This window comes from Poecilia latipinna, unplaced genomic scaffold (genome assembly GCF_001443285.1).
Source record: "Poecilia latipinna isolate Pla-1442-1.1 unplaced genomic scaffold, P_latipinna-1.0 Scaffold3406, whole genome shotgun sequence".
NCBI classification, from domain to species: domain Eukaryota; kingdom Metazoa; phylum Chordata; class Actinopteri; order Cyprinodontiformes; family Poeciliidae; genus Poecilia; species Poecilia latipinna.
The window spans coordinates 33118-43700 of NW_015116022.1; the positions used below are offsets into that span (position 1 = coordinate 33118).

At 36.1% G+C, this 10583-nt stretch overlaps 1 protein-coding gene across 1 annotated transcript in view; it reads right to left on the reverse strand.

Moving 5' to 3' along the window:
* Positions 1-9494, reverse strand: part of LOC106940898 (mineralocorticoid receptor-like) — a 32924-nt gene extending 23430 nt beyond the window's left edge. Inside the window, exons 1-5 of the mRNA XM_015023770.1 lie at positions 9426-9494; positions 9148-9274; positions 8843-8959; positions 5254-5595; positions 2138-2282 (exon numbers count right to left, since the gene is read on the reverse strand). Of these exons, the coding sequence (XP_014879256.1) occupies positions 2138-2282; positions 5254-5595; positions 8843-8959; positions 9148-9274; positions 9426-9494 (800 nt within the window). The remainder of the gene's footprint in view (positions 1-2137; positions 2283-5253; positions 5596-8842; positions 8960-9147; positions 9275-9425) is intronic.
* Positions 9495-10583: the final 1089 nt, after the last annotated feature.

Genomic DNA, 10583 nt, shown 5'->3' on the forward strand with positions numbered 1-10583 from the left:
AGAAATAGTGATTGGAAGCTCTTTAGAAGATAGCATGAAAGTTTGTTAAGTCATCTGACAGAATGCCGCAAAACTCTTAATGAAATGCGTTTGACTTGGCAAATAATCAAGTGAACAGAGACGCTCCAGTGTGGAAAACCACTGCTGTAAAAATTCACACAGTGACAGAAACAAAGGCATGCAGTTTGTGGGCTTGTTTTACAGCAATGTTTGCTCTGCCACTTCTTTTTTTCGTTTATCTGGGACAAACTGACCCATTGACATTGACTTACACAAGCTATTAGCTGGAGCTTTTAAACATGACCCAGACTGAGCCTCCTCTTCAGCCTGCAGAGGTTACTATTCTGCACTTTGATCCATTCCATAACATTTAAATGATCACCAGATTAAAGGCTCACTAACAGCAGCTTTTAAGCTTCCTCTTCACACAATTAACACATATTAAGGAGCCTATTGTTCAGATGCTTTGATCATCTTCACCTGTAAAGATTTAGCCATCAAAACAGAGCAAATGTTTCTCCATTTTTAATTTTTCTGTAATTCTGTGATTCTTTCTTTGCTTTCAGTGCATTACAATAATCACTGACTCATGTTGATCTGAACATTTTTCATGAAAGAATTTCATCCATGGTTCTGGAGAGACCCTCAGAATTTCACCACTGATAAAGTTAAAACTTACATATTAAAGAAATAACACAAAGGTGTAAACAAATAATCTAATACAAGCAAAGGGGATATAATGTACCTCCAACTGGTAACTTTTATGCTATTTAAGCTTCGAATTATCTTAGTTTGTTGGACTAAAATTGCTTTCAGGGAATCAGGATTGGGAAGTGTGGCTTAATTAATGTATTTTAACTGGATATTAAAAATTAAATCTCACTTTTTGATTGATGGAGAATATATACTGATAAAATATAATAAAGCTAAAATAAATCTATGATCATCTTTCTTTACTAGCATCTGGAAACAAGTTAGCTGTGCTAACTCTAAAGAACTAATCATAAACCTTAGTTCTGCTAATGCTAAAGCCCTATACCAACATGGTATTTAGCAGAAGCTAATGCTAAAGCACTAAAATCAGCCATATTGACACTCACACTGCACAAACACAAAATCTTACAGAGTAATTTTGATCTAGTTTAGTACATTTGAAATAAGACACAACTAACTTACAGGAAACTTGTTTTTCATAAATTTTATATGTATTTATAACTTGATAAGAAGTTACTTGAAAGTTAGTTTTGTCTTATTTCAAGTGTTCTAAGATATTTGCACTAGAAAGTAGACAAAAATACTTAGTAGGATTTGGTGAATTTTGCAGTGCACTGCCTGTCAATGACAAAAAATGTTTCAACATATTATTTTATGTGGGGCAGGATCCATTTTGTTTTCACACACCTACCACACTATTGCTCTTCAGGTTGTTATTTTTATAGTTGTTGAGTTTTGCAAACTGTTGCTGATTTTGCCTCATTTAGTCAGAAAGCACACAGGACATCAATCAGTAATCAGGCCTGGGTGTGCTAGAAAAATGGAGCCCATTAATAAATAAAACAATAATTTAAAATGGACTTCTTTTTCATCAGCTTATATTAGCCTTGTTTTAAAATTAGTTTGAGGAACTATAACAGAAGAAATAATTAAAGGGAAAATACTCGTTTTTACAGCTTTGCATTTAATATGCATGTTTAAAATATATAATCTCAGAAAAGATAAATCTGTTGAAAAAACATTAAGTGTTTTCCTAATTTATTGTATAGTAATAAATTGATTTACAGTAGAGCAGGATAAGGATAGGAATGTCTGGCTCGTCTCGAAGGTCACCAGCATACAAGGTCAAATGGGTCTCAGTGCTGCCAACTCTAATGCCCTTAATGTCTAATACCTCTTAATTGAGTTTGCTGAGGAGTCTAATGCTCAGTGGACAGTGGATTGCCTTGGCGAATTGCACATCCTACAGGGAATAAATTGGAGTTATTCCAACATGAGACCATCAAAGGCTCCGGATGTGCAAACTGTCTTTTTAAGAGATAAAACTAAATTCCAGCGGAAATCATTAGCAATTCCCCATGTAATTGTTGAGATTTATTATTCTAAAACAAACAACAACAACAACATAAAAGTGCGGTCCTACTCGTTGAAGATGAGATCCGGGGCAAAGTAGAGCATCTGACCATTGGTGTGTTTGTAGGAGCGCCAACTGAGGCAGAAGGAGGACAGACACATCCATGAGTACTGGATCAGGGTGATTTGGTCCTCAATGGGCAGGCCCCGGAAACCTAGCACACAAACACCATAATACACACATCATAGGGCAACATCTCGTTTAAAGGAAGCAGAGATCACTTAAAACTGAGATAAATACGTTTGGAAAACCTAATTTAATACACAGAGTTTGTATGTGTGTGTTTATGGAAGTCACTGCATTACACACTGTTTATCTTTGCTAAAGTGTGCATATTTGTACCAGCGTTTGCTTTGACAAGATACCCAGTGACAAGTATTCACCCATTCTTTTTTTTATGCAAATCCCACAAGGCCTCTGGTTATTGGCGCTTTGTGTATGAAGCTCCAAAAATAGTCAAAGAGGAAAGTTGCCAAACTCTCAATCAAACTCTGGCAAGAATCTCCTTCTCATGCAGAAACGTAGGCCAAGTGAGGACGCACAAGTGACTTATAGAGGCTGAGGGAATATTTCCATCTAAATACGTGACAATCTGCATTTATTTGAGGGGGTTTGTGAAAACGGTTTGTCGAATGGCTTGAAGGCATTTAAAATTATTACTTTTAAATTGATCTTGAAGTGTAGAAAGCCTAGCAGTTTTTAAAAAGCAGCTGGGTTTTTAATAATGCAGCTCTAAAAACCTGAACAGATCAAGTGTAGGAGAGACACACATTGTTGGCAATGGCATAACTGGTTCATGCTCCTCTGTGTGTGTGCTCTGTCTGAACCGAGGGCAGACTGTGGCATATCTGAAAGTCGAAGGTACTCATTTTGACCCTTCTGTCTGGCTTCTATTTATACTTCCGGATATAGAAGCAGACACCATTGGAGGTATCAAATATTTGCAATACAGCAAATTAAACATGCTCAAAGACCTACCTGTGATGCACCTTTCCATACGTATGCCACTGACTGGGATTTTAGAGGAACTTGTTTATCTCTTTCCAAACATTTTTCTCATTCTAGGTTGCGGTTTTATCCATAAAATTGAATAAGATCTTCCACACAGACAATGGTCATGTAAATGAGTTCTGTTTGGAAAGCCTAATCCTGATTCTATTTAACGGTGAAATAGGATTCATTTATAATCTTGTTGAGCCTTTGAAGAATATTTTCCTGACCTAATATTCAAAACTGAAATTGTGGGCTCTGACAAAACTAGCAGTGCTGCATCTTTAATGGATAACGAGAAAAGATCTGGGAACTTTATCTTTTTATACGGAGAGATGCAAAAGTTTTCAACTCTTCTGCATTTTATCACATTATCACCACAAACCCAAAAGTAATTTAGAGAGACTTTAAATTATAGACCAATATGAAGTGGTGCATAATTATGACTTGGAAGGAAAATAATACATGGTTTCCAAAAGACAGTTCCTTTTAAAGTGATACCCATAAACAAAATTCAGTGCAAGCTTTCACCTTTATAAGTCACCAAATTTTGAGCAGACTTTTAAAATGTCACAAAAAGGAAAAAGAAAAGAAATTGAAAATTAAGTGTGTTTCCATCTACTGGCTTGGAGTGAATCAACCAGGTAAGGCGTAGTTTCTTCAGATGTTTATGTTTCGGATGGCTGTATTGAACAGGAAGTCACAGAAATGGAGGCAGGTTTTCAGGAATGTTTAGCTATCGGACAAGTTGTAATTGTAATGCTGTGTGGAGATGTATAGTAAGAAATTAAATTTTAATGATTCGAACAGCAGAAACATTAAATCAGTCACATGAGGTAAATGTTTGAAATTATTCAACAACTTTCCCTCTTAGCGGATCAACTCTTTTTCGAAAAAGCCAAAACAAACCTTAAAATGAGCATTAAAACATTTTGCAAAAGTCAGGAATCCCTGTTTCCAGTCTGGCACAAGGAATGTAGGTGATAGTGTCAATACATAAAAAAAGAAGAAGAAGAAGAAGAGGGTCTGGTCAGATGAGTCCAGCACTGATTTGCACTCTGAATGAGCTTGAGCTGTTTTGCAATGGGCAAAACATTTCAGTCTCAATTTTCAGAGCTGGTAAAGATGCAGCCTGAAATACTTGGAGCTGCATCAGAAACTACTTAAATACAATGAATTATTTTCCTTCCACTTTACAGTTATGTAATAGTTTGCCTATATCTGCCTCTGTATCACATTCCAATAAAACATATTGAACTTTGGGATTGCCAGATGAACAACTGAGAAGGTAAGGCACTGTACTGAATTTTCATAATCAAACACTTTTTATCTGTGATATGATTTCTTTATTTGATGGATTCATAAAAAAAGTATTTTCATGCTTTAATAGTAGTAATAACTTTTAGAAAGAATATGATCTTATTCATCTCCTTCCTGAGCTGCTGTTGTTATCTGAAGAAATGGCACTGCTGCTCCCAACCAAAAACAACCAATCAGAGCCAGGAGGAGGGTCTTAGCGCTGTCAATCAACTTCATGTACTTACTACTCAATTAAAGGCAGAATCAACCTACTGTTAGAAGAAAAACATTTATCTGCCCTCTTCAATAGCCATGTAGCTATCTTTAACATTTATGACATTCTCTGCATAGCAGAAAGCAAACTGGGCAGGGAAAGGAGGATGAGCAGCGCCACACAAATGGTGACTGACAGCACTATGTCCCTCCTCCTGGCTCTGATTGGTTGTTTCTAGTTAGTACTTAAAGGCAGATAATTCACAGATTATCTGTCTTATAGCAAACTGTCAGGAATTGGTGACAGTTTCAACAAATATGTAAAAAATATTTTTATAAGTAACATGTGCAGCTTTAATGGCACATTTTAATCAATATCGATAACATTTTTACCCTCAAGGGAAAATATTTTTAGAATACATTTATTAAAATGTATTAATAGGACGATTTAGATCTCAGACGATCTAAATCGTCCTATAATCCAAAGTCTGCCAACATTTGTTAAAAAAAAATCTAAATACATGAAATTAGGAGATTTTCTAAAAATATCTTTGAGCGCTTCTTAAGTCTTTTTTTCTAATCCCTGCACAAAAGCAGTATTTAGACCTCTGCTGGTCACTAACCTGGAAGTACTTTGGCCCACTTCACCATGCGTACCATCTGCTTTCCAGCCAGGCGGTTGAGACTGGACAGCAGGTGGTCAGTTGTGTCTGGCTGTGAGTTGTCATAGCCAGAGTACACCTCTTCGGGCTCGATCAGCTCCAGCACGCTGCAGATGGAGGGTGGCAGAAAAGGTGTGAGCACCCCAGGCCCGTGGGGCACCAGGGCATTGGCAGCGCTGGCACTCAGCTCCTTCTCCGAGGACAGGTAGCCGCCCCCAACGCCACCTGTGGCAATCTGGGCATCTTTGGAGCTCTGCAGGTCCTCGTTAACTCCCTTCAGTTTTAACTTTTTAGACTTCCGTGCTGTGGGGAACAAAACAACCATATTAATGGAGAATTTATGGCTACATTTCTTAAAGCTGCAGTGTGTAACTTTTATAAAATATATATTTTTTAACATCTTTGTTTTGTGACAGTTTGACCCACCTCCTAGCTCTGATTGGTTGTTTCTAGTTAGCACTGGGAGAAGCTAGTGGAGCTTGACTTTTTTTTTTTTTTTACAGATTATTTGTGTCATACCTTACTGTCATGACATGGTGATAGTTTCAACAAATATTTAAAAAATATATTTTTTAGGACGGTTGCATATTTCAGCTTTAATCTGGAATTATGAGATCACAGCTATTTAAAAAGCAAAGACATAAAAAAAGAAAAAAAAACATCCAAATATCAATAAATAACATTTTTGTGTGTGTGTGTGTGGAACTTTTTAACTTTGCTTATCACATAAAGTACATATTCCAAGAAAGGATTCCTTATTTCTTAAAATAATTCAGTTTTGCTTGAACTCGTGATTTTATGGACAGCCTGGTCATATTTGAGAATATATTATTGGAAAATTTATTCATAAAATGCAACATTATTGAGCTGATCCTCAACTTTCCATCCACACTTATTTTCAAGCTCTCATTAACAAGAACATTAGCTTGTTAAAATTATCAATAAAAAAGCTTATTTTAAATTCCCTGGAGTCAAATTAATTATCCATTTTAATGTCAGCTCATGATTAAAGTGCATAAGTTTTCAATGTATTTTGAACTCCATAATTGAATTTATTAAGTTTACCTCTGTTATCTTGTATCAATAAAATACATCCACCAATTAAATCAGAGAAGAAGCTGTGAAATTCTGGCACTCACACATTTTACAATACAGGAATGTGTAATAAATGAAAACGTATTTTGGTCTTTAACAGTAATGGTAATTTGACTGCTTTACTGATTATGTTCCATGTCTGAGACAGAGTGAGTTTATTTCACCAAATAACTGTGAGGAAAGTCATAACTGGAGAAGGATTTCCAATAATCTTGAATGTTCAGACCTGGTTAAAATCTCAAAATAAAAAACAAACAAATAAAAAAACATACCAGACATTTAGGAGATGTTTTATATCCACCATATGTTGTCAAGTCTGGGTTAGATTGTTTTACAATTTAAAAAAAAAAAAATAAAAATAACAATTTGAGCACAATACTATTTCTCATTCAACTTTTTAACTGCTGCAGTAATCACAATATGTATTAATACAAAAACTTTGCTGAGATTTCTAGTTTGTTTATCTCTTTATTTGCAACTTGAAACATATTCAATGGATTAAAAAGCTGCTAAAATGATGGAATATGGACTCATTCATCATCCGCTTTGAGCTTTCATAATAACTCATACGTTTTCATCATCTATCACCTCAGTTGGAAACTGACCTCTCTGTGTTGTATTTATTTAACTCAGCAGTCATTTGTTGTTATTCAGACTTTATTCTGAATCATGAGAGTTAAATTCTGAAATATTTTCTTCTTGGTAGTTCCTGAACGTTCAAGCAGTGACTGGTGGTATTCAGATGAACTCTAGAGGTGTACTGCCATTTGATAGTTTAATTGTTAAATAATTAACAATACAGTGTTACTTTTGATCCTGTTGCATATTAAACATTAATTACAAAAGCTTTTTTATGACTGACTGGTATTGAAACCGATCATGTTGTTGGTATTGGTTTTCTGCTTCAGGACCCTCTTTAACACTCGTCTTTCTTTGTGTACAATAACTAATAGGTTTAAGATGGTTCAGGTTTTCTAGAGTCATTATTAATAAATCTACTTTAGAAATATTACTCTAAATTAATGCCTATTTTCATTTTTTTAACTCTTTGTTTGGGAGGATCCTCAGTATTTTTTAATGGTTGATTATCAACAGTGTTTTTTTCTTCTTTTTTTTCCATTTATCTCCCAGTCAATCTCTCCAGTTTTTCACGATTCCATAATCTCAGAAATTCACACAAAATCAACAAATTTCCAAATTTTTCCACGCTAGTGTATGCTGATATGAGCTTACTGCTAACTTTCCGCAAAATTGTAAAAAAGAAAAAATTTAAGAGACTGCAGGTGGCAGTATTTCTTACTTTTACTGAACCACTCACATTTCTAAAATATCACTGCAAAATCAGTGATTTTAATTGCAAAGAAAATCACAATAAATTGCAAAATCCTGAAGGGATTGCCTTGCTTATACTCGAACGCCAACCTTAGTGGATATGTTTTATTGAAAAAAGACTTTCATGGAGGTAAAGAGAAGGAGCTACATTATTATTAAAGCCTTTTCAGAGATTTTAACAGGTGAGAATATTATAGAGCATGTATGTTCTAAGATATGTTTTAAATCAATCACAAGAACCAGAGTTAAATGCTATGAAAGTGTTATAAATTATGTCAAAGGCACAATTTAGGTACAACTTGTAAAGTATTTTTGCTGACTTAGCAAGTTGTAAGCCAGATCAAACTTCTGATTTTTCCTTTCTCTTGCTGTCAGGAGTCGGGATGAGTGCAGTTTATTTAAAATTCATTACACCTGTTCGTTTCCACTGGAAGGGATGGCAATATGTGGCTTTTAAACTATAACTGTAATGAAATATTACGTTATTGATGCTTCATTGCTCCAATATCACTATTTTTAATTCTGAACAATGAAAACTCACCCAAGAAATATTACAGGTACATAAAACAGAATTTAAGTTTTGCAAAAATGTTCAGGAACTCATATGTGCAATATCGATTTCTTTTTATATATTTTATTGAGTACCAGAAAAGGAGTGAGTTTATCTACTTGGTATTAGTATAAAAAATCTAATTCATTCAATACCACAGTGAAATGAATTATTTTAATATTTTATCAAATACAGTCATGATTTTACAACTTTATTCCTGAAATATTATGACTTTATTCCCATATTGTAATTATATTCTTCTATTATTTCAACTTCTCATACGACTTTATTCTAATAATTTTCTTTATTTTTCTTTCTATCGCCCTAACACACCATCAAGACTCTTCTTAAACAGTGTAATTTTTACTAAAACTCAACACTGAGCCTTCATCAGAACATGAAATACAGTAGACGTGATTTAACCTCATGAACATCTAATGACTCAGCATCTCTAGGCCTCCTGTTACTACAGCCAGACCTACTTTTCCATATCTATCACTCCCTATAAACAGACTCACGCTTCCTCAGGTGCTGACATGTGACAGAGCAAATCTGGAATTTCAAGCAGCTCACCTCCCAGGTTCATCCCAGCCTGAAGACACTTCCGTACCCGACAGGCTGGGCAGTTTTTCCTTCGGATCTTATCAATGATGCAGTCATTTCTGCCAGCGCACAGGTAGTTGTGCTGACCTGAAAGAACAAACAGACCTCATGAATTTGGGCCTCACATGACGCATTATGAAAAAAAGTGATATTTGACAATCATGGAGAAGAATCACCTGGAATTAAAAAAAAAAAAAAAAACGTAAATTATTTGAAAATTCATAAACATCCTTGTGAAAATGAAATGACTTAGTTATTTTTCTCATGCTACCAACCATATATGACTGCTAGTGCGTTATACAGTAAATAGCATGAGGGATTTGGTGGAAGCAGGGCACTGGCTGCAGCTCGGCTATTTCTGACAGTGATGCTAACATGGCGAGAATCCCTCCTGCCTCCTGCCTAGCCCTTAGCTAAACCCAATGATCTCCCATTTCAGAGTGCTTCCTTCCGCTCCACTAGCTCTTCACTGTACAGCTCCCCTCCTCCTCCTCCTCCTCTTTTCACTCGTCTTCTCCTCTATAACTGCGTCTCAATCCCTTTTTTCCCACACGTCCGCCAGCCTCTGAGCACCGTACGCCCACACACAGGCATGCTCCTGCCTATGCACAAACACAGTCATTCACTCACAAATGCACACATGCATGAAGACACACACACATGTATAGATATTTTTTTTAATATTTGAAATAAAACACATTAAAAAAAAACAACACAGCGCTGGCTCAGACTGAAAGATACGCAGAGGCATTGTGACCTCAGTGACCCCCAATGCAATGTTTACTTCCCCCAGGCTTTAGTTGACATTGTGTTAATATAATGTTGTATAAATGTGTCCATGTTCATAAGTACCTTCCTGTATGCTTATTTCATAACTCATGAGATTTTTGCCCTGACTGAATGTCATGTATGAGCATGTTTGTTTGTTTACTTGCAGTTCTGCAAAGACGACATTCTGTGACTTATCCTTACAATCTACATCATGGGATTTATGTTTTTCGTGTACAGGACAGAGCAGAAGTTGTTTTCTGAGCTAGCAGGAGCAGTGCGCAGTGTGTCTGTCTGGCTGCTGCCAAAAGCCAAGGAACCGAGCTGCAGGAGGAGAGGCAGCAGCTGTAGCCCCACCACTATTTCTGGCTAAATCACATGACCGTTACATAAGCCCATTTTTCTTGCTCTAAAAAACAGTAAACTGCGACACAGGAAACACAACGGAGCCATATCCTTCCCCACCTCTCCGCCATCCCCCCTCCTGCGCACATAGAAACACATGCACTTGGAAAGGCCAGGATGGGAATTCTGAAAAACTCCAAAGCTTTCCATGTCAAGTGAATTTGCTCACTCCTGTGAGTCTTGTCAATTACTGTCAGAGTGAAACACACTTGAAGAGCCCAAGTCAAACTGTGCCGCTTTGGATGGATGTGCGTTCGGCAGTGGGTGTATCTGAGAGGGAGAGAATTTGTTTATTTATTCACTGTTTGCATGCACTCACGCAGCCTGTTTACCTCTGAATATATGCATTTGCCTGTCAATCCTGCAAGTGGCAGGCTTACAGGCAGGAGTTACTTTTTCAGTCTTACTCTAGGAAAATGAAGAAAATTGATTTTTAGGATTACAATATCAGATTTTATACTCCCAATTTAATGTACACATTATTCTTCTAAATATTATCTCTATTTCTACAGATAATATTAATATCTGTATTAGTCCC